Below are 24,868 nucleotides of genomic sequence, written 5' to 3'. Positions count from 1 at the left end.
GTACTAATAAAGTAATATGTTTACTAACTTACCCCTAAAAAAGAGTAATATGTCAACTATTTTGTTTACTAACTTACTAGTATACTACAAAGTAATATTATCACATATCCATTATTATATATAAAAAATATATTATCACATATCCTCGCAATATTAAGGAAATAATGTAAGGATAGTTTTGGATGTGTGGATAGATTAATATTTGTTTATAGTTAAAAAGCTTTTTTTTTTTTTTTTGAAGCAGTTAAAGTTAAAAAGTTGTTAACTAAGACATTGAGTTCAAGTGATTAATGAGTTCATCCTATAATGAATCGTTCGAGAAAATTCGATTTCAATTTTTCTGTGACAACTATTCTTAGTTAGCTTTTATATATACTAACTAATAAACTCCTGAGGCAGTACTTTATGTTGTAAACATATATTGTATATTTTGTAGACATATATTTTACTATCACACAATTATTCAATCACTAGCCATGAAATCGAAAACAATACCTTACAAAAAAAAAATTAACAACTTTAAAAAAAATTAGTAAACAACCAAAATTATATTTAAATACTCTTCTTTTTGTTTGTTACATATATTAAAATACTCTACTCAAGCATAATGTGTACAAGGAATAGACTAAAAATAAACAATATATGCCTTCAACAAAATATGGAAACAGATCTATAAACCCCAAACACTACAAGACAATATAAGCTACAATGAGATCAAAACAAAAATATATCTATTTTAAATCTTAACGAAATTTAGGGGACTTTATTTGAACCACCCTTAAAGATAAATTTTTATTTTATCTACATATATGGATGATTCTTTCCGTCCAAAAAGAATATTGTTATTACGTTCTTTCACCATATATGCAAACACGTACATTAACCTTTTTTTTTAGGCAAAAGGGATGCAAATGGTAAGCCAGCTGCAACACCCGAAATATATTAAAATAAAAGATAGTCATCTATGAAGCACGAACACAGACACGGACACCGGACACGACACAGATACTGACACGTCGATACCGATAAAAATTTGGAAAAGTGACATAATTTAGTGTAATCATATGTGTCTGTGTCGGACACCGACACCGACACGTGTCAGACACGGACACGCCTAATATGAGGAGTGTCGATGCTTGCTAGATAGTCATATATTACCAAAAACGCACGATTCTTTTATAATTTTCGAGTGACAAACAAGGCTACAAAATTGTGTAGTGTGATTGTATTTGTACCCATTATTTGAAAAAGCATTATAAATATCCAACTATTTTAGAATTGCATTTCAAATACTCCCAAAATAATTCCATTCAAAAAATAGGTGTTTTGAAGTTTCTTTCATACCGCAACCACCTACACATGAAAGACGGACATTTTCAACAAAACTTTGCTTATTCTAAATGGTGCATGAAATTGTTGAATCACTTGTCAATACTCAATAGAACATGTGTCAAAAATCGATTTTGATCCTCTCGTACTTTTTTGGTCCAACTCTCTCTCATTTTGCTCATCTAAGGGTGGTGAATTTATAAAGAAGAAAAAAAAATTAGTTTAGAAAAGAGAGAAAAAATAAATGAATGATTGAAATTTATGTTAAATGGAAGACATAAGAGAAAAACCATGAGAAGATCTAAATCGGTCAAAAACTTGCACACTCCTTTTATAGGGTATTGATCATCTTTTTCAACGCTCCACACCTGTCTATCAAAGACTTTCTTACATAGAAATATATTATCCCGATGTATAACAACATTCTAATACTCCCTCCGGTCCTTTTTATAAGAAATATTTTGGGAAAAAATTGGTCCTTTTTTATAAGAAATCGGAGAGAGTAATAATGAACTTTAGTTACAATCGAATCAATATGTAGCATTTGAATTCGAACTTACTTTTAAAAAAATATAAAAAGTTGGGAAATAAAAAAAAATATTATTGACTACATGGTAATTATTATTTTTTTTAAAAGAAAAAGCTAAATTAATCCACTCAAATTGGCATTAGAGAGAATCGAACATCAAAACTTAAGAAACTAAAGGGTAATTTTACAACAATATCTTAGATTTGATGACAAATTTGTTGCAAAAAAATATAATAATAAAAGTTAAAGAACCAAAACATAATTTTGCTTAGTATTTTGTGTGTGTGAGTATATGTGAATGACTATTCTTTAATTCTGGAGTAACCCATGCATATGGATATTGATCAATGTTCCCTTATCAATATGTAGTTACATGCATACATTTATTTTCATAAGCTTAATAAATATTTCAAATAACAATGACAAAAACATACATAACATTTTGATTTTTGACATAAAAACTAGGCACATATATACTTGCTACCTTATTCAATTAAATGCTAATCTTAACAGGAACAACTCGAAGAGGTTGTGCCTTTTGCAAGGTAATTCCAAATTTTTCGTCCATGTCCATATCTTCTGATTTCATGTCATCTTCAAGTTTCCAATCAAAGGAGTTGATCAATGACCCTAACATCAAAAGCAACATCCTTAAAGCTAACATCATACCGGGACATATTCTTCTTCCAGCACCAAATGGCGCGAGTTCAAAACTCCTACCCTTTACATCAATATTTGACCCAACAAATCTTTCAGGTGAGAACAAAGTTGGATTGTCCCACAAAGTTGGATCTCTACCAATAGTCCACACATTAATTAACACTTGCGCATCTTTTGGGATGGTGAAACCACATAGCTCCACGTCTTTTGCTGTTTTTCGAGGGAGCAAAAGAGGAACTGGAGGGTGCAATCGAAATGTCTCTTTTATGATTGCTTGCAGATACGGGAGTCTAGCAATATCTGATTCTTCAATAGGTTTACCTTTGCCTATTACTTCTTCTAGCTCCTTTTTTGCTTTTGACATGATCTCTGAGTTGAGTACTAGTTCCGTCATTGCCCATTCAAGTGTTGATGTTGTTGTGTCCGTTCCCGCGACAAAAATATCCTATAAGTCATTATTTCGAAGAGAGTGAGTAGGTTTGTCAAAGTAATACTACAAATACAAAATAATTTCAAAAAATTGATGAATTAGCAATAAAAAAATTTATCTCTAGCTATAAGTTGTATCACTAAACTTATGGATGAAGGAATTAGAAGTTTTTTTTTGTCCTTAATTAAAATTTTATTTAATAGTGATGCATATAATATAAATTAAAATTTTATTTAATAGTGATGCATATAATATAAATGTACTATTAAGGGAGAGGAGAAAACATACATGTGCCAAATGTTCAATTAGGTTTTTGTCCATCATATCATTTTCTTTAGAAATATTCAGCAAGGCATCTAACATGTCATTGTGTGTGTTAGAATCTTCATCCATCGACTTCAAACGTTTCCGAATCAATCGATCGAAGACGTCCAACACCTTAGCAACATTCTTAGTTTGTTGTCTTTTCACACCTTGAGGATCAATGACCTTGAGCAATGGGAAAAAATCAGCTATGTTTGGTGATCCAACTAATTTTGTAATGTTTGTAACCAAGTCCTTAAACTCTCCGGCTGTTCCGGTAGATTGAATCAAATCTTCAGAGAAAATAGTGTTCGATAATAAATTTATCGTCGTTTTGAATACTTCGTTTCCAATGTCTATTGCTTCACCAATTTGGCTACTTTTGTGCACATCATGAAGAAGTAGTTGAACTTTATTGCGCCTTACATCTTGGCTTTCATCAAGAGTCTTATGTGCAAATAATTGGCTATTGCATATTTTTCTCAACTCGCGCCAAAGTGGCGAAACGGGTATGAAAGCAAGGCTAAAATGTTCATGGTTGAGAACAGAAACAGATTGAGGAATTGTTCTATTTGACAAGAATTGGTCATGAGTTAATAGCACTTCTTTGGCCATTTCAGCTGAAGAAATTACTATAGTTGTTATTCTTCCTAGTTTTAGGCTCATTATTGGACCATGAATCTTTGCTAGTTTGGCTAAAGATTGGTGTGGTTTTTCTCCAAGTTCAAAGAGGTTTCCGATGATCGGAAAACGGGTTGGGCCCGGCGGAAGATTATGGTTTGGTTTTATGATTCTACTAAGGAAATGAAGTGTGGTACATGTCAAGAGAAGGAGTAATGCACAAGTTATAAATTCCATTTTTGAAAGTTATATGATTTTGGAGTGATTAATTTGGTGACAAATAATGAAGCAAAGTTTATTGATTAAGAATAGGATGTGTAGAATATGTTTGCATTGAGTTACTTGAACTCATCTTATCTTATATATATACATCAATACATGTCTCCTCCAAAGTAGTTAAATAAAATAAAATAAAATAATCCAAATTGCTATGAAAGTCTAAGTCAAAATTTTAGGTTCTTGGAATGAAGGTTTATGGGAAGAGAGAGGGGAAAGGGAAAAAAATGTATTGACTAGTGGACATTGTGATATTGAAGCTATTCAAAGCCAAGAAATATTCATCTTGGCCAATAGTGTAAAAACACGATGTTGGTTTTGTGCATTTGAGACTTGAGAGCAATAGCATGTCTCACATTCATAGGATAAACTCCAATATGGACATCGTACAAGGTGGATCAAGTTGATAAAAATATTCAAAACATCGAGAAGAATAATAAATATTGTCTCTTAAATTTAAAATTGATGCTGAACTTGGTAGGGAGGATCACGGTTCGATCCCCCGTAACTATGATCGGGAGGGGGCTGGAATCACTTGATGTCAGAACTGACCCTGAACTAGATTAAACTGGTGGTGAAAGCAAAAAAAAATAAATTTAGAAGATAATCTTCATAATTTTTATAATTGAAAAAATGAATTAATTGATATCGGTTAGATTATTTATTTTTTAAGCAAAGAGAAAAACTCAGTTGAAAGAGATAATTAGACTAAAACCAAAGTGGGTTGAAAAGTAATTAAAATTGCTTCATTAAAAGTCTTATCTATAAAGCCATGAGGCATGAGGGAATTTAGGAGAAAGAAAAAACTAAAAAAGAGTGTAGTGCTCCGGCATAAAACAAATATGCATTTGATATTAAATTGTCATCAATTAGTAACCTTTTGAGCCGTAAAAAATATGTGGGTCATGAATTTTTATTTCTTAAGAATATCGTCGACAGTTATTAGATGAACTACCTATTTAGGTGGTCATATTAGCACTTATATTAAACTAGTGTTATTTTCCCCTCATATTACCATTTTTTTTAGTAATTCAATTTGAAACATTGTCATATATTAATTATTCAGTGAATAGTGTTAATTTTTAACCCAGTAATATACATTTATTTATTTATTGTATTTCAACCTACTTATGTACTCCACTACCTATAATTAATAAAGAGGTTTTAATAAATAAATAAATTTCATTTTATCATCTAAATTTTAATCAGAATGGTTGCTATCTTAACCAGTCTTTGTTCATGGGAGTACTAGTATTTGAAATTTGGCAAATATATATATATATATATATATATATATATATATATATATATATATATCTCAACCGTTGACTATCTTTTTTTGGTTCAATATTCAATGTTGTTATTTTAGTACTGTCTTAGTTAATTAGTCAAAACCCAAAATAGAATTCAGGAGCACTTTGCTGTTATTATGTGAACTAGTAACCGACCCGTGCGATGCACGGGTTTGTAGAAACTGCATTTATATAACAATCATGGTTGTTGCCAACCATAGATGATATGGATCAAATTATGCTAGCAAGAAGCATATGGATATTAATCAAATTGGTAACATCATTGAACAAACAAAAAGCATTAGGGATTAAAAGTTAAATAGTAGTAATTATGGTACATGTCCTTACATTCATCACCAAAATGGTCCTTAAAAGAGTATGACCTTGATATTGAGATCCACTAATGGCAAAAAGGATGGAAATTAAATATTGTTTGGTACATTATAGCATAAGTTACAAAACAGATAGAGGAGTTAGAGTTGAAGGATAGCTAGAGAGAGATCTAGAGCATATAATAGTACTGACTTTGGTAGAATTTCTTCCGATTGCTGGATGTTGACGGAGCATGCAGGGTAGTTTTAACACCAATGAAAGGGGATAGCTTAAAGTAGATAGTCCTATTGTTAGATGACTTAGTAACACCGAATTTAACAACTACACCCTCGGACAGTTTATGTACCTTGCAAACATCTCCCCATTGTCCTGAAATTTTGCAGCTGATATAAGGGCCATTGTCAAACTTCAAATCACAGTGATCCCAGGTGTTACCAAGCCAGTCAATTAATCTGAGTTTAGTCTCTTCATTAGGGAGTGCATTTTGACAGAAACCTCTCCAATAGATTGTCTGTTGCATAATTAAACAACACAACATTTAGTAATGAATACAAAGTATTAAAGATATTGTAGCATGAGAAATGAAACATACCAAAGTCCCAGTCTCAACATCAGGAGCAGTGAGGGTTTTTTCAAGACTGTGGGTAAAAACTTTTGGAAGGACAAAGTAGGGAATAGGTCCATTTGAAGTTGCTTCTAGGAAAGGTTTTTCCAACACAAGTTTATATGGGGGAGTCCTATGAGGATAGGTGATTTCCACACCAGTAATGTATGGTACCCGAATAAAGAAGACAAAAGGACTGATGAACAAAAGAGTAATCCAAGCGCCGGCATTGATGTTATAGAAATCTTTCAATCGAGACCAGCCATGAGTGAAATAAATCTGTGAATTGTTCTTTTTGAATACAGCTACTTGGATTTGATTTTCGTTAATGTCCTGTAAAAGAACTGTATCACCAATGTACTGACCAATGACGCTTGCATATATTTCCGGTAGTTTTCCTCGATTCTACATAATAAGCATAACATTAGACCATTTCAGCTTATCATTAAATATATTGTAGCAATGATGTGAGTGTATATCCACTCTACATAATAATCATAATATCAGGAGCAATGAAATGGAAAGATGGTGAAATGATCAAGAAAACAAAACAGGTAGGCCAAGCTAGATTGGCCTGGATTGATTGAAACTGAAAATACTAATTGTGAGTTCACCCAAGTCTAGCAATTAAAAATGACATTTTGCTATACTATTTAAAATTTCAGAACTGATCAACAGGAAACATACCAACTAAGACATTGATGCTTACCTTCATGGGATTGTACTCCATATACCCTGTTCTTGTCATCATGGAGTAAGGACGAATATCAGAATTAATCTTGTCGTAGCGATGGTTCATATCTATACAATAAAAAAAGTTTAAAGCAAGAATAAGGACACAACAATTGTTTTTGAAAAAATAACAAAGAATCATAATCTCAAACCTATTGCAATGTGAACCTTCGAAAGCCAAACTAAACAAAACCGATCAACCAACCCCCCCCTTACCCCAACAATTACATAACTTGTGACCGGTCTTTTAAAATTTGAAAGAGGAATAATAGAAAGGAAATTGGAATCAATAATTTTGATAGCAAAGTTGTCAATCTATTATTTCAATTGAACTGACAAAAAAAAAAAAACTAATTGAGTGAAAACAAAGATATTCTTTACCAATAGTCACACTTCTTGTTATAAGAAGCATGGGGATTAAGGAAGATCATATCAAACCTTACAATAACAAAAAAAATAACTTGAGTCAGGATATGCATTGCAACTTTCAAAACTATAAGAAACAATACACTACACCACATAAGAAATATCAATACTCTCTCATCCTCTCTAAAAGGTATTTACAACAAAAGTAAAGCAAAGGATTAGGTACCAAGGTGGCTATTTTACATTCGATAATGGACTATCAAAAAATAAAAAATTAGGTCCAAGCAAAAACAAAACAGAAACAAATATTAGATTTAAAGAATATCAGTTGTGTAGCACATACTTTCTTGTTAAATCTAAATTAACAGAAATAAAATCGCAAAATATTAACCTCTTCGCATCAAAAAGATTGTGGTCGCGAGTTTTCACCACTTACAAAAAATGACAATGATTGCATGAAAATTTGAAGACTCATTGAAAGCATAAGAAGCCGAGTGATCAGAAAGAAGACAACGATTGCATGAAAAATTAAAGCAAAAGTAAATTATACAAAATTTGGAATGCAAAATATATAACACCAAAACTTATAAACTTCACATATACTTTCTCTGGAAGTTTCTCTAAGCATCATAATACTTTTCAAAGTAGGTTGGTTACACATGAATATTATCCAACTTTCCTCCCTAAGTGAAAGAATTTTTTAGAAGTATCAATTTGCACAATGAGAGTTTTGAAACAATGAAAACTAAAAATCCATCATACATAGGAGAATGATAAGGAGTGTAATAAGTCACTCCTTAATACACTGCCATATCACAACAATAATGGATAAGCAAGCAACCATGAAGGATAGACCAAAGAGGACTATAAAGTAAGTGTTTTTCATTTTCTTCAGGCAAGTATACGGTCATAGCAGAATTGAGCAAGGGAGGAAATTTTCAAAAGATAAATTTATGAAAACAAAAAATGTTTATGGTTCATCTAAAACTGGACTGATCACATCATAATCAGTAGGCTCAAATTACTTATACAGCCAGTTTTCAGCAACTAACAAATAGGTCTTGTATGTAATGTGACAACAACCATTAAACTTGAAAATGATATAATATACTACCAGGCATTTTTCGTACAACATACCTTAGTGAATATAATATAACAATTGAATCTAAAAGAGACAAATTAGACATCTATCTTCCAAAAAGTTCATTTGTAACATTTTTTATTGTAGTTCAAGGGCAAAGGAAATGCCACGTCCTTGGAAAAAAATTCATCATTGCAATTGTTGAATGTATAACTAAGACATAATTTTTTTTTTAAACTCAACAAAAACATAAAGATATAAGAGCCACTTATAACAAATTCATCCTCTGCATGAGTTTCAAGCTCAAGCTTCATTAGTTTCAAGCTCAAGGTAGTTCCGTCTTGTCAAGGTTATTGTGCACACATGCATATGACAAATTACTACCTGTAAGCACATTAAGAACAAAATAAATGCTATCATCACCCATAGCCACTGCCAGAGCACCATTTTAATTTATAGGACCAATGTCCTTCAGGACATATTTGTTCTTCTCCCATTGCAGACATGACAGAAACCGGAATGAACATAGATTTGTAGAACCAAATATCTCAAGCATAACACATAAGAGGAGAAACCTTACAAAGAAATTCTAATAGATTATAAGGAAGTTATAATAAATGAAACCTAGAAAAGGGATTATTAATTGGAGAAACATATGCAGAACACAAATTATTGATAAGTAGTAAAATGCAAGGTAACAAAAGCATACTTTGGGATGAGCAGGTGGTTTTCCTTTTCTTTTATCCTTCTTTAGCTCAGGCTGGTATACCATAGAAGCACCAACTGTCATACTTGTTCTCCCTCTGTTAAAAGGAATTTTCTAAAAATTAGACAAAAATTAACAAATAGATGTTTGGTTTCAGTTTTGGGTTAGGTAAACTGGTGAAATTAATTAATTTTGACATGATTGGAGATGTCCTAAAATAGAATTAATTATGTTATAGAACTTATTCTAACCTTAAGCTAGAATTTGTAGCTTTCCCTTTTACATCAACATAAACCACTTGGAATGCATAGCAAAGTTAAACAAATTATAAGTATATCCAGAAAAATGATGTCACCAAGGACAACAAAATTAAAAGGATCTACATGCATCTAAGTGATCTAAGTGTTGCATAAGAAGTAAAGAGGTAACATAAGGAAAATTATACAATATGATATATGTTCAATATGATATAGGTTCACCCCTGGCAACCAAAATTCTCACTCTTATTTTCCTTTCTAACTCTTCATTCCCTAAAGTGTAGTTGCACAGCCCCATGAGATGAGCATCAAAGTGTATGGACTACAATTAATTTAAGGAATAATTATTTGATTGATTTGGTATAAAATTGAAAATTCAACATTATTGCACATTACCGTAAATTCCAGATATGACATTGTGACCTCCAGGAGCTTGATCACCAGAAAGAACAACGCCAATCTTCAACTTCCGATGAGGAAGCGATTTGCTTGAATCTGCAGGAACCAAAGAAGCAGAAAGTTGTCCGAACAAAAATGGAAGCAGTTTCACGATCTCATCTACATGCAAAGATTGAGAGTTAGAGGGAGAGAGTAGAAAACCAGATCGAGTATAGATCGAAGAGAATGAAGATCGAGAGAGTAGAAACCTGGATTGCCGGCGGCGGAGCTTTTAGGACCGTCGATAATGGCGAACGGTGATTGAAGAAGTTGGATTGAAGAGGAAAAGGAGAGATTTCCGCCACCGCCATCTCCGGCCGGAGCACCACTGCTAGCAACTCCCTCCTCTGCCAATCTCTCTCTCTTTCTCGCTCTCTCTCTCTCTCCCTCTCTCTCTCTCTCTCTCGTTTTTTCACTTTCCATGTTCTGTATTTTTTTTTCTGTCAAATTCCCCAAATATGAAGAAGAGAGGCAGCAGCTCCTAATGTGTATTTAGGTTTCATTTATCTGATGTCAAACTCACTGTTTGCATAAACCAGCAAACAACCCATTGTTTGCATAAACCAGGAAATTGATCATTGCATTACATCATGATGACATCATGCCATGTGACCAGCCAATTGTTTGCATAAACCATCAAATAGAATAAAACCAGAAAAATAGAGTAGAAAAAATGGGAGAGAAGACAGTTTTGAGTTTATGAATGCTTCAATACAATAATACATGTTTCTTACATATTTAAGCATAATACATAGCAAAACACAGCTTATGATAAGATATGTTGTTCACTGACACAAGTAAAACATTACCAACAAAAGTAGATAAAATGATTACACCCATAAACAATAAAATATTCTAGAAAAGTTTTATAGGTCAATAGTCAACATGCAACCAATTAGAACAATGCAAGAGCAATGATTACATCATGTGATCATAGTTGAAATTGTGAATGTGTACACATACATGATGATCAAAGCACTAGATGTTAGGATACATTGATATATCATATGAGACACATGATGAAGATCAAACTTCCTAGTTTGGCATTTGTATCATGATCATTGAATGAATGAGTTATAAGTGTCAACACATGATTTGCCATGCTTGTATAGGTGCCAAGTAGTGATTGGGTGGAACCATTAGGGTTTCAAGGGAAGCAAGGAGCTAGGGTTGAACCCTAAAAGGAACCATGGAACCCTAAAAGAAACCATAAACCTAAAGATGAAACCCTATAGATGGCATTTGGTGATTGGGCAACATTAAAAAATGTATGGTTTTGATTGGACAAGGATTTAGGGTTTGCATTTGGTGCTTGAAAAACCACTCATCCTTTAGTATATAAAGATATGGGTTTAAACCTAAAATATATTGATGGTTTCTCTCCCAACCCCCCTCAATTCTTTTCTACCCCCTGAATTTCCGTTTTTGTCCTTGGGGGGTACTGCGGTTTATACGAACCGAAATAAGCTGACATGCTGATAAATTTCGGTAACCACTTACCGAAATCTGGGACATTTCGGTTCGCATGTACCGAAACAATTATTTCGGTAAACATCTACCGAAAATGGCCTAATTCCAGCGACCAACGTACCGAAATCTAGGACATTTCGGTTCGCAGATACCGAACAAGCTGACGTTCGTTTTTTGTGTACCGAAAACGCTAATGTTCGGTTTGCAGTTACCGAAATGGTCTAATATTTGGCTTCGGTGAATACGAACCGAAGTTTTTTGGCAAAAATGTTTCAAACCGCAAGGGGCAAACTTGGATTTTTGGGGGATAGAAAAGAACTGAGGGGGGTTGGGAGAGAAACCATCAAATATATTAACACAAGATAACAAGACCAGATCTAATCACAGACCTAGTCTTATGCACTACCCTCTATTTCTTGAAAGGAAATTGCCGGTCAAAACATGAAATTGGGATGGAAACTTGGTATGAAATTTGCATGCTCATTGACTTGGTCATGTTATTATCGTTAAAGTGCTAGTAAAGTGACTCATTAGAATCTTAGTAAAAAAAGTGTCTCCTCTTAGAGTTAGAACTATTTAAAAAAATAAAAAATTATTCACTCTTAGTCTCATTTGTATTTTATTATTTTTTTTTTATAAAAAAGAGGGGCTAAGCCCGAAAAAAGAAGGTTACACCGGAATTAAGCGAAGGGTAGTGATCCCTAAATCATCCGCTACTAACAAATGCCTAATGTCATTAGGACAAACATCAAAGAAAACACATCCAAAATCCATAGAACACCCCCGATTAGCTAGAGCATCTGCACACTGATTAGCTTCTCGATATGAATGTTGCACCGACACCTCCCAATCCAAAGCTAGTCTCATTTGTATTTTTAGGGACTATTTTGAGAGACTAAAAATATCTATTTTTTATAAAAGATTTTCAAAATAAGGACTATTCTTACAAACTACAATATTATAAAGGATTAAAATTATCTTTGAAATTTAATAAAGAATATGTTTTACACAAAAATTTAATAAGGATTAAATTTATAAAAAAAATAAAACGTAATTTTATAAAACTAAAGATATACTATATTTTATACTTCGTGAAGTACTGCCATCATCGAAATTTGACATTATCAACACTGACTTTTAAGTTTTAATGGAATTATGGATTTGAAACATGGCCATAATTTGATAAAATGAAGATGTGTGGAGTTTTTTGGAACTGGATTTGATGCTGTAGTGTTTTCACGCAGTTCCACGCGGTTATCGATTTCGGCCGTCCGATCAGAAACTAATGGTCAAGATTAAAAATTGAGTTCAACGGTCAAATCAACATTGAATAAATATAAACCTTCTGATCAAATCTCTACGGCCGAGATCGATAACCGCGTGGAACTGTGTGAAAACACTACAGCATCAAATCCTGATCCGTTTTTTGACCAAGATATGGTAGGTAAGTCAACAGCATTAATGGGAGGTGTGGATTTAAATTTTATAGAAATGGGAGGTACAATAAGCCTATTAAAAAACAACAAAAAGTCACCACCTTGCATCATGGGAAAGTTTTTCTGGCTAAACGCCACCTGTTTTTGCTTATCTATATATATAATTCCTAAATAGTTCTCCTAACCCTAATCCACTTAGACCAATCAAATTGTTTCATTTAGCCACATCATCTATATTATTATTATTATTATTATTATTATTATTATTATTATTATTATTATTATTATTATTAGTTATTATTATAATTATTATTGTCATCTCTATACTTTTCATATTCTACATTTATATACTTATGCCTTTTTAATATACACTCACTCAAGCTTTTACTTAGCCTTTACTTTTTTTGGTGAATATAATAATTTTTGCTTAATATATTATAATAAGGAGAATACAAAAATACACACTAATTAACTTTGTAACTCTCGGTAATATATTTTTCATCTCTTAAGTCACAATTCAATTTTCATCCCTTGGACTCTTCTACCAATATTTTAATATATAGCTTACAACTGTTTTAATTTGTATCTTATTCATATTTTCCTAACTAACCATTACGAATGTTATTAGAAACAAATATTTTCATCCCCTGGTGCTCAATCATGTGCTTAATAAGATTACCATTTGTTTTTCCGGTTGAATGTGAGAATAGATTTTTTCATATCTTATAATGTGCAATTTCTCTTTCCATTATCTTGCCTCTTCATCTTTTGTGCATCAGGTATAAATACTTATGTTATTTTCTAAAATCATGATTTGTTGTAGTTATTTTATTTTTTGCAAAAATTAACTTTTTGCATAACAAATAAAATTAAGAGAATTTGACATTTTTTGTTTCTTGCAGATCATACATTCAACTTTTGTGTTGCACATCATTTATAGGTTTAGTTAATTGTTACTGTATATGTGTATTTATATTCTATTATGATACAAATTAAATAATATATACTTTATTTTTAATTGAATTATGTAATAGTTGTTTTACTTTCCTTTCCTTTACTTTTTTATTTATTCATTTTTTTATTGATATACTTATTTTTATAATTTTTTATTTTAGGCTTTGGATCATCATCTCTTACTCAAACGAACTGAACTGTGAGGTTGATGCTCTTCACATATGTCCCTTTGGAATATTTTTAAAAGGTATGTACCCTTTAATTTTATTTGTTTTGTTTGAGTTTTTCTAATTCTGTCACTATTTATATGCCAATTGTGTGACTTAGATTTTGTCACATATCTTTTCATCCAATCCTTTGTGTGTTTTGAAATAGATTTATATGTTGTGCGGAGATATATCATATTACTCATGTATATATAAATTTTAGATAGTCATTCTGTTACTCATGTAAAGTAAACCATAATCCTTAAACCAATAATATTTCTTCATTTAACCACTCACTTACAATGTCACACCACTTCTCCTTAGAAAATAAATCTTTTGAATTTCGGATTCTCTATTTTATTATTATTATTATTTTGATAATATGTAATGTTTCAGTTTTATGCAATTGTAAAATAAAAATAATTGCATCACACCCGTGCATCGCACGGGTAAGGGTCTAGTAACAATACACAAGCTGTAATAATGGAACAAAGTTTGCCAATACACGTTGTCTCATCACTTTGTTTGTCAAGACACTTTTTTCATTATTATTGTATATAGTTTTAATAATTTAAAATGCAAATCAAGTAGTTATGTCAGGAGACAAGCCAATCGAGATTGAGAACTGTCATAGTTTGAGTATTATTACTTGGGTCTTGCTAAGAGTGCCCCCGAACACTCTTTAAGCATTGCATTTAAAAAAATAATTTATTCAAAAAGTAAAACATTTGAATTTTCAATGTGTTGACTTCACAAATTTACATAACATTTTGACAAAAACTTACTATTTAATGCTTAAATAGTGCCCTTCCCAAGGGCACTGTTTAGCATTTTTCCTATTACTTTATGTCCTAGTTTGTTAAATGAGATTGAGAATTGTCATATAAGTTATGTTAGGAGACAAATCAAATGAGTCAATCGAGTAGCTCATGAATTAGCTCATGCGACTCATTTTATAGCTAGTGACCAAAGTTATAATTTCTCTTATTTTATTCTCCAATGCAGCTAATAAGCACTACATGCTATTAGGCAAAACATCTCCCATTGGAGATGCTAGGTAATGCTCCCTATTACTACTATCTGTCTCATCTGCACTCACAAAAAGGTGCTTATAAAAAGGACAGAGATAGATGTACCAAGGTATTGTTATGGTTATATCTATTAAGACTTAAGAGGAAGTGATTGTGCTTTGTTTACACAGTAACAGAGTTTGTTCATGGAATTCTTGTTACTAGCACTAACAGATCTGCGCCTTTTCAAAGTAAAAGCAAGGTGCCTTTCCTTCATATAAGAAATCAAATCATAAGTAATAATTAATCAAAGAGAATTAAGCATCAAATATCACAATTCTCATGTAAGCATACATATTAATTAAGCAAAGAGAATATGGAAATTTAGACCAAATGGTTGAATGTTAGCCAAGTTTTATTTTCTTCAAACACCTATTTCAACCAACATTGTGATAAAAATTCAACTAAACTCTTCAATGTCCAAAAGCTTAATTAACAGTAAGAATCCAAAAATCGAACTTCTCTCATCTTTTTAATACCTTAACACGATACCAGATGCCAGTGGATGCTACATTATCGCTATTCAGTCCATTGCAGCATGCTTAATTTCACACAACCAGGAGCATGTGTAGTAGACTAGTAGTAACTACCAAAAACATTGCGGTGAATATTATGGCAGTGTTACATACCTGCTTGCATGTTGAAGATAAGTTGAATCAAATCGAGGCAGAGGGGAAGGATATATATCATGAAATAATAGAGAAGTAACTTGGTCAGGGATGTTACACATGCCCCTCATAACATCCCCATATGAGCCTTGTTGAATGAAGCATGCATGCATTGCATTTAGCTCCCAAAACTGGAAGATGTGAAAATTTCCTGTGTTAAGAACAATGGCATGAGTCAGCACTGTAAACAGAATGCACAAGCACGACGATCAAATTCACTGCTATGTCCACATTCAGAAAAAAGGATTATTTGAGTTCATTCGACAGAGCTGGTAATTAATAGTCAATACCTTACAAGCTTCGTTTTCTTATCAAGCAGATGGTCTGGCTCGACCCGTATTGTATCTTGGAGGAGTAGGCTTGGCAACATCTACCACTATCATCCAGCCATTAATAATCTGCACACAGAATAAAATCATTAATAACTAACAAACCTCTTTCTATTATGAAGCAGAACGATGCAAGAAAGAAACATACAGATCTACCTTGCCATTCATCTCTTTGAGTGCTGCACTTGCAGCCTCCTCGGTGGTGTATTCAATAAATGCATAGCCCTTGGACCTTTTTGAAATTTTATCTATGATAACTTTAACTGTCAAACAAAACCCAATTATTTATTAGTAATAGCGGCGACAAAACTTAGTTCTATCTTCTGATAGTAAATATTGATGGTGGAAAAAGAAAAATATATATAATATTGACACTACCTTCAACAAGCTCACCAAAGCCTTCAAATGCGGCACGTAAGGTTTTCTCAGATGTATAAAATGATAGCCCTGTTCAAGAGAAAAATAAATGTCAAATAGTATATTGTATTCCCTGCAAGAAAAATAAAAAATAAAAAACTCCCGGAGTAATAATGTACGATCCTATTTACACACCATTTTAGTTAAATAGCCATATGAACATCCAGATGAACAAGGGGTAAAAGTTAAAAACATGATCTATGCCTTAGAATCAATGTTGTGAGCATACCTGTCACAAAAAGTTTCTTTGTTTCCACCGAAACTTCCTTACTTGCTTCAGAAGATTTTGTCTTATTCAAACTATTTTCTAGGTTTCTACCTGAACATATTTAGTTAGCAGGAAATCAGAGAAAAGAATGTCATATGACTAACATCAGAAAGTAGAAAAATCATGAACAGGCATAATGCAATGTCAGTGAAAATCACATCCTAGTTGAAAGGGCATACAAACTAGTTTCTATCAAACCATTTCTGAACTACTTTCTACTTTGTTTTATTTTTTGCTAACCCGCATCGTTAAGGTCTTTGAACAGTAGTAGACGCCCAAAGATATTCCCACAGCTTTGGCCCTTTAGACCTGTTATGGGACTAATACTCAAGTCAACAGTGGGACATCCGGTTTATTTTTAATACAAGGTTAGACTACCTCCCAAATGTGTGACTCCAAGAATCAAACTCGCGTTCTTTTCTTGGGGGAGAGTCATGTTATCAACTCTCTCAACACGATGTTAGTAACTAGTTTCCACTTTAATATAGATATAGGCTAAATGCATCTAGGGGTCCTTTAAGTTTTTTAGGTAACAAATAGGTCCTTTAAGTTTTGTAGGAAACAGATAAGTCCTTCAAGTTTCTAACTTGTTGCGTCGTTACCCTTTTCCAGTTATCCTTCTTTCCGCTTGAGCCTCAATTGTTGTCTGGGCCTCATGGTTCACATGAGATTGAGCCTCAAATTCATCATGGTTAACATAAAAATTAACGGTCACGTCAACGATTTTGTAAACGTAAGATAACTGAAAGTGTAATGGTGCAACAAGTTAGAAACTTAAAGGACTTATTTGTTACCTGGAAAACTTAAAGGACCTAACTGTTACAAACGTGAAACTTAAAAGGAACCCTGAGTACATTTGGCCTTATATTACAGTAGATTGCTACTTATAATTTTCTCTTCTGAATTAATTTCTATCAAACCATTTCTGTCAATTAAATACAAAATCATACTTCATACATAACTATAAAGAGTTCACCAATGAAATACCTAATACAAAGTATCATCCAAGATACACACACCACATACTTATATTGAGGTAAAGTTATATACTAGCAAGAAATTCTCAAAGGCAAAAATGTGTGGAATTTACGAAACCTCAAACCTTCATAATCTTTATTTTCTGACTCAAAATTGTCATCTGGCTGAACTGACAAGACACCAGGAACACCTGCACCCCAACAAGCCATTCAAGTTTCAAATTTCATTTAATAAAAATGTGTTAATTCAAACTCTGAAGTCTGAAACAAAGGTTAAGAATCTACAAAGCTAACCAGCAAGGTCATTTGCACAATCCTCATCAAGTTCACAACAAAAACCAAAGTTGGTTTTCCAAGAAACATGATATATACACATTTGTGCATCCTTCTCACTGCAAGACACCATTTTTATCAAATTTCAGAGAAAGGAAGAAAAACCCAATAAAGAAAAAAGCAAAAAAAAAAAAATGTAGATTTGACTGTTCTTACTTTCCCATAACTTTGGTCAAAATTTGAGCATAATGATCAACAATTTGAGCTTTGGTAACAACACCAACAACAGGTTTATCCATTCTAACAACCCAATGCTTTGAATTTCCAGGAGGGAACAACAACATATCGGTTTGTGAAGTTGATGATGATTGGTTACTTGTTGCTGAAATTCTTCTAGTAAAAGATGAAATGGAACAAGAAAAAGAGTGATTTTTTTTTGTGGGTAGTGTTGTGTTTATTGGAAGTTGGTGAATTGGGGTTTTGTTTGGTTTGAGAGAGGGAAAGGTTTGAAATTTGGTGAATGTAACTGAAAGAGACAGAACTTCCATGTTTGTGTGTAACTGAGAATCTCCTATGGTTTGTTCTGTTTCATGGGAAGAAGTGAAAATGAGTTCAGTTTCTGTGATTCATGGGAAGAAGCGAACCGTTATCTGATTTCACGAAAATTTCTCAACCCACCGCAACATTTCTCCCCTACCCTCTGGCGCACCCAAAAAAATTTGGAAAATACATTTCGAACTGTTTTTTTAGTATAAAATTTACACTATAAAAAATTCAAAAAATGTTTTCCAAATTTTTTGGGTAGGGGAGAAAATGAGTGAGTGGGATGAGAAAATTTCTGATTTCACTGAACCCACCCACCCCCATTTATACCTATACCCAGAGCCGGGTATACGGATCAAGGTCCGCGGGCCAACCCGTTTAACCCGCAGTCCGCACGGACTTAAGACCAAATTTTTTTGGCCCGTTTACATTTTTGCCCGTGTGGGTTGGACCGTTAAAACCGCGGGTTCGCGGGTTAGCCCGTGGCCCGCCTTCTTTTTTTTATATAATTAATTACAAAATTTATCAGATATAAATAATTTGGTCCATGTCCAAATTCAACTTTTTTAACCACAAAAAAAAAAGACATAGTCTAAACCCTAATTATAAAAAGCAACAACACACTCCAATTTTAATCAAGTAGACAACAACACAAAACATCATGATTCAAGCATGTTCTTCTACTTATAATTTTTTTTTCTTTTTCACTATCTTTTACTTTGTCTTAGCTGTATATACATTTGCTAGTATTTAAAAGATACATGTCCAAATGGGTAGTTATTTTTCTTGGGGGTATTTTCCGCTATTATGTTTTGAATAATTTGGTTATCTTGATGTGATTTAGTTAAATTGAATCTGTTAATCTTTTTATGCTTTTTTGGGTACATGTAAAAAGTTTTTCTCACTAAAATGGACAGTACAAAAATGACGATAAGAATCAATTGAGTTTAATTTTTGTTGCATTACTTACAAAGAGAAGATAGATAAATTCAATGATTATGATATCACAAACTTTATTTATTTTTATTTGTTAGTTACAATTTATATGTTATAACATAAAATTACTAATAATATATTTTTTTAAGCTTTCATTATATCAATATTTTACTAATTTAGATTTTTTTTTGAAAAAAAGTGATTTTTTTTTTGGGTAATAATCCGCGGGTTAACCGTTTAACCCGCGGGCTTATGCGGACCGGACTCGGACTTAATATTACAACTCGTTTATATTTGCCGACGGGCTTGTTCGCCCCGTTTAATATGCGAGTTTATGCGGGGCGGGTTAAACGGGGCGGGCTAGCCCGCATACCCAGCTCTACCTATACCCACCCCTCTAACATCAGGTGAAGATGTTCAACTTAACGATATGGATATTTGTTAATTGAACATATCTCAAATTTTGGTGCGTGCGGTTTTTGGTTTGCGGTATTACTTTTGTATTGATTCGAATACGTTTACCTTATTACTCTCCACCTCCACATTGACGGGCGCTATTCAAGCTCGGCCCCTGATGGTCTATTTTTGAGATTCTTAAAAATATTTAATGAAAGTGAAAATAAAAGAAATAAAATAAAAATAATTATTTAGTGAATCACAAATCAGTGTCAACTTTACACGATTCTTTGAGCTTAAGACACCTAAAAGAGTTTAAGAACAAGATTTTTTTTAAAAAAAAAAAACAAATTTGATAAGAGATAAGATAAATTATTGTTAATTAAATTACACTGATGGACATTAATTATTTTGAACTTCATTCTTTCAGGTTACATTGGCTCTTAACAATTAGTAGCACCTCATGGACAATTTAAGAATGAGGTAACGTAACAAACAAACTAGTAACATTTCCTTACAAAAACTAACAAATTTAATCTTTAATATAGCTTATGATATTCACTTTTCTATTTTTCTTAGTATATTATTATTTTATCCGTCTTGTAAGTACATCTCAGTTGGTAACTACAGGAACGCTGATATGTAGTGGTCCCCAGTTTAAATATCATTAAGTATTGAGGCTAATAGTTGTAAATTACATGATTGGCCAGACTGCAAATGATACATTCAATTTTAATTCAGAAGCGGGTCTTCTAGGTTGCCCTCCGAGTCATTACTTGAATGAGTATTACTATTAGGATTAGGATTAGGATTTAGCATGCAAGCAAAAATCAGAGAAATTATCTGAGAAAATTGAAAAGATTTCAAAGTTAGTACAAACAACTAGATGGTAGAGGAGAGAAAATAACATTGAAGACAGAAATTAGATATCTTACCATGCATATGGATGCACATATAAGGCTAAAACCTTTGCATTCAAATGGAGCATTGCTAGATAAAAACAGTGCTGAAATGAAACAAAAGTTATTATTATATTGTATAAACACTCAAAGTTAATGTAAAATGGATTAATGAGAATCTATTAAGCACGAACACAGACACACGGACACTTACAAATTGACACCAATAATAATTTGAAAAAATGACATAATCCAATATAATCATATGTCGGTGTGACATCATGACACGTCTAATCAGAGGAGTGTTCGTGCTTCAATAGATGAAAAGTTAATTTTAGTATTGCACTCACAAGTCAAAGGACTCATAACAATTGGTGATAGTAAATCAGATATAGATTGTGCACCAGCAATAAAGGTTTGTGCTTTTCCCTGCAGTTAAGTTACATCATAAAATTCAGACAAAGCAACTCATGAAAAGTCTTTCTATTAGATAAAAAAGGACAAAAAACCTGATTGGCTGAGCTTGATGCTTTTGAAATAATAGCATATGTCTACATAACAAGAAATTAATTGCAATATCATGAGTCAGGACCATTGATTTTAACTATAAAAGCTTGATAATAATTGTCACATTAGGAAAATTAATCTACTACTACTCACAGCAGGTTTCACAAGCACATAGATTATTCCAAATGAAGCACTTAAGTATGGTACCTGCATTGTTGAATTAAACATGTAAACTTTTTATAAGCACATTTTAATAGTACATGATGTAACTTGTAAGGTTAATGAAAAAATTTACATGATGCCAAGGCATTGCAAAGAAATTATAAACTCAAGGTAAAAGTAAAACTTGATATAGAAAATTTATCGATTTTACTTACCCAAGGTGCCCATGCTAGTCCCGAAAGCCATGCCTACGCCAAAATATATATATTATGAAGAGAGCATAGCTTAGATATGCTATTAGAAAGCATGTATGTAATAAGAAGTAAAAGAAAGATAACTTACATATGCTATTGATGCAAGTAAGGCAGAGCATAGAATCACTTTTTCTCCAACCAAAGGATTAAGTATTGGAAGTAACACAATCTAGAAGAAGTTGACAGTAATTAAGTACTTAAAACAAGAAACTCAACATATCCATAATCAACTTATCAAACTTTTAGCAAGATATAAAAATGAAACTTATTGAGAGCAATGAAAATATTGACCAATATGATTATAGAATAAGCACTATACCTGAGAAAATATTGAACCGATTCCGACCATCATCAGAAGTTCTGAGAACTGATTTTTGTTAAAACCAAAAACAGCTTTCAAATAGTACTGCATAGAAATTATGAGACTATCAAGCTATCAAATTAATTAAAAGAAACTTCGACAATAAATTCGGGAATTAATTTAAATCAGTTGAAAACATACCAACAAAACGGTGCTTATGCCGGACATTCCCAACTCATAAAAGAAAGAGACAAAAGTTATGCCTCTTAATGTAGGACTGAAAATTATCACAGTATTTAGGATTCATGAATGCAGCAGTATATTTCACACAGATAATTATGTATATCGATGTGTAACATGAGACATACTACCTGAAGATTACTATTTCCGCGGCATTCCTCATGGATTTGTATCTTCGGTTAACAACATTCGCAACTTTAGTGCAGAAGCCTAGCTCTTGATTCTTTCTTGGAGCCAGTTTCACAGTTTCAACTAGGAAGAATTGCATATAAACAGGACAAAATATCAATAGTGCTATTGAAACCTGAAATTAACCGATAAACCATAATTAAGATTCATAACCAAACGTGAAGTACAAAAAAATCATAGACATGATGAACTCGGTGAAGAAACATACCACAAAAATGTAGTTTTGAGGAAGAAATCGAGCCAAGACGTTCCCAAGAACATGTGAAGCCGAAAAGAGACCAGTGATCCAACTAAATACTGCTGCTCTTTTGTTTTCATGGACAAAATCTGCCTGATAGAGGAATATATAAATATGTAAATAAAATTGTTTACCATTTTCGTTTTTCTTTTCGAAATTTAGTTAGTTAAGATAAAAACCTCACCACATACGCGACAGAGATGCAGAAAATACTCCCTTTACTGATTATAAACGAAATTATGCGAAACACATAGTAGGCATATACAAATTCCTCAGATTGATTCCAAGCAAGTAAAGCTACAACAATCAAGACGTTGGTTTATTGGGTCACATGACATGATTTAATTGGGCCTTAAGCAACGGTGTTTAAATTTGTATCGAACAGAAACACTTACAAGGACTAAAACCAAAAATCGTTATAACTGCATGGACTAAAATCATATTTAAACGTTAAGAAAAATTGAAATTACCAAAAGGAATTATGGTGGTGGACATGGTAACAAGAAGTAAAGGTTTGCGGCCATGTTCATCTGAAAGCTGACCCAAAATTGGAAGCACCACCATCTTGAAAATTCCAGCAATCTAGAAAGAAAGAAAAATACATTAATTATAAAATAAAATATCCAACTAATGAAATAAAAACAAGAAAACCTCTGAATTCATTGTATATTGCTGCTAGTTTTGGTTTGTGAAATTTTTTTTTTCTTCACCACCGGTGGTTCTAGCTCCCTCCCGATCGCAGTTGCGAGGGATCGAACCGTGGTCCTCACTACCAAGTTCAACGTCAATCACCATTGGACTGGACCAACTAACAATCGTGATTTTTTTGTGAAAAATAATACATACTGTTTCTTGAAGGCCATTAATGTAAATAGCTTTGGAACAAGTTGATTGTTGAGGACATAAAGCAGTGGTTGTAACATCAACAAGAACAGAAACAGTCATTTCTTCAGCAACCCAATGGATGCTTAGTGGAAGTAGTAAGTGAAGTAAAGGCTTCAGCTCAAAGAATCCACTCCACCAAGACATGTTTGTTAATTTTTTTTTGTAATTCTTTAGTTTGTATCAATCAAATGTTGTACTCAATTGTACCTTGTTGGCTTGTTCATTTGGAACATTACCAAACATGAGTATTTAACTATTTATATACATTACATTCACTCTTGTCTCACGCTGACTTTCACTCGAATCAGATTAAACGGTTCAGTGAACCGGATACCAGTGGTGAAAAAAAATACTATTCATAGTTGCTTTTTTTTTTTTTAAAGAGAAAATGCTTATTGTTATCACAAGCAGCTGTACATGAGTCAACAAGCAAATAAAGATGGAATAATTTGTTATTAATAGAATATATATTTTCATTCAATAGAAATCATTATAATTAATTGTCTTTAACTATTCTTCATTTGTATAGTTACGTTTCATATTTGCTTGTAAGTATATTAGCATAAGTCTTTGTATTGTTCTACACACTAATATATGATTACTCAATATTATATTAAATCTCTTCTTTATACTTATAGCATGTCATTATTCATTTGGTGTCTGTTTGTTGATATTTAGAAAAGAAAATACCTATTTGTTTTCTTTAACTTATTTTCGAACTTTAATTTAGTCTCTTTTATTCTTTTGACAATACTTTAATGTAGTCTCTTAACTTTAAAATAGGTTGAAGTTAATGTAACTTCATCTCTTAACTTTAAAGTTGATCAATTTGGTTCTCAATTTTGGTGTAAGTTAACGTAATGTAGTCTCTTATCTTACGAAAATATTCAAACAAATAACTATTCATTTTGGTTATTGAATGTGTGAAGCATAGTTGCAAATATGAAAATATTTTAAATATTGTTAAATATTCGTCTCTCAGTATGAAATTGTAGAAGTTCACCTTTTAAGATGAATGAGTAGAATCTTGATTCGAACTTGATCGCCCCTTACAAAATAATACGATATCACTAACAATAGAGTTATGATCAAGGGACGCAAATTATATTATATAGGGCCCCTTTGAAATAGCTTATTTTTTTCTTATAAAAAACAGGTTATATAAATAAATAAATTTTTATGTTAATTTATGAGTTTTTACTAACGAAAACTACATTTTTATAAACTATTTTTTCATAAAATACATTGACAAACTTATAATAATAAATAAAAACTTATTTATTTGCATAAGTT

The 24,868-nt window shown here is 32.3% G+C and overlaps 4 protein-coding genes across 4 annotated transcripts; all 4 read right to left on the bottom strand.

Annotated features, from left to right (window-relative positions):
• Nucleotides 1-2,290: 2,290 nt before the first annotated feature.
• LOC123920321 (geraniol 8-hydroxylase-like) lies at nucleotides 2,291-4,188 on the bottom strand. The gene is made up of 2 exons (XM_045972594.1): nucleotides 3,237-4,188; nucleotides 2,291-2,963 (listed from the first exon to the last, which is right to left on the bottom strand). Exons 1-2 carry the CDS (start codon nucleotides 4,107-4,109, stop codon nucleotides 2,352-2,354), a joined length of 1,485 nt encoding a protein of 494 aa, XP_045828550.1. The 5' UTR covers nucleotides 4,110-4,188; the 3' UTR covers nucleotides 2,291-2,351.
• Nucleotides 4,189-5,723: 1,535 nt separating this feature from the next.
• On the bottom strand, nucleotides 5,724-10,665 carry LOC123920310. The gene is made up of 6 exons (XM_045972584.1): nucleotides 10,167-10,665; nucleotides 9,916-10,077; nucleotides 9,514-9,559; nucleotides 9,266-9,359; nucleotides 6,366-6,782; nucleotides 5,724-6,284 (listed from the first exon to the last, which is right to left on the bottom strand). Exons 1-6 carry the CDS (start codon nucleotides 10,378-10,380, stop codon nucleotides 5,943-5,945), a joined length of 1,275 nt encoding a protein of 424 aa, XP_045828540.1. The 5' UTR covers nucleotides 10,381-10,665; the 3' UTR covers nucleotides 5,724-5,942.
• A 3,713-nt stretch (nucleotides 10,666-14,378) lies between these two features.
• Nucleotides 14,379-18,721, bottom strand: LOC123920302 (organelle RRM domain-containing protein 1, chloroplastic). The gene is made up of 8 exons (XM_045972571.1): nucleotides 18,242-18,721; nucleotides 18,047-18,144; nucleotides 17,878-17,943; nucleotides 16,737-16,826; nucleotides 16,469-16,537; nucleotides 16,247-16,353; nucleotides 16,052-16,159; nucleotides 14,379-15,912 (listed from the first exon to the last, which is right to left on the bottom strand). Exons 1-7 carry the CDS (start codon nucleotides 18,571-18,573, stop codon nucleotides 16,073-16,075), a joined length of 849 nt encoding a protein of 282 aa, XP_045828527.1. The 5' UTR covers nucleotides 18,574-18,721; the 3' UTR covers nucleotides 14,379-15,912; nucleotides 16,052-16,072.
• Nucleotides 18,722-20,272: 1,551 nt separating this feature from the next.
• On the bottom strand, nucleotides 20,273-23,801 carry LOC123920295 (hippocampus abundant transcript-like protein 1). Its single transcript, XM_045972562.1, has 14 exons — nucleotides 23,537-23,801; nucleotides 23,161-23,272; nucleotides 22,875-22,987; nucleotides 22,661-22,783; nucleotides 22,395-22,567; nucleotides 22,225-22,300; nucleotides 22,042-22,128; nucleotides 21,811-21,891; nucleotides 21,684-21,716; nucleotides 21,460-21,513; nucleotides 21,309-21,350; nucleotides 21,150-21,228; nucleotides 20,836-20,906; nucleotides 20,273-20,743 (listed from the first exon to the last, which is right to left on the bottom strand). The coding sequence occupies exons 1-14, from the start codon at nucleotides 23,717-23,719 to the stop codon at nucleotides 20,633-20,635; spliced, it is 1,338 nt and encodes a 445-aa protein (XP_045828518.1). The 5' UTR covers nucleotides 23,720-23,801; the 3' UTR covers nucleotides 20,273-20,632.
• Nucleotides 23,802-24,868: the final 1,067 nt, after the last annotated feature.

The sequence above is a fragment of the Trifolium pratense genome, linkage group LG1, assembly GCF_020283565.1.
Source record: "Trifolium pratense cultivar HEN17-A07 linkage group LG1, ARS_RC_1.1, whole genome shotgun sequence".
NCBI classification, from domain to species: Eukaryota; Viridiplantae; Streptophyta; class Magnoliopsida; order Fabales; family Fabaceae; genus Trifolium; species Trifolium pratense.
The sequence above is the reverse complement of the archived record's forward strand: the minus strand, read 5'-3'. Positions and strand labels throughout refer to the sequence as shown.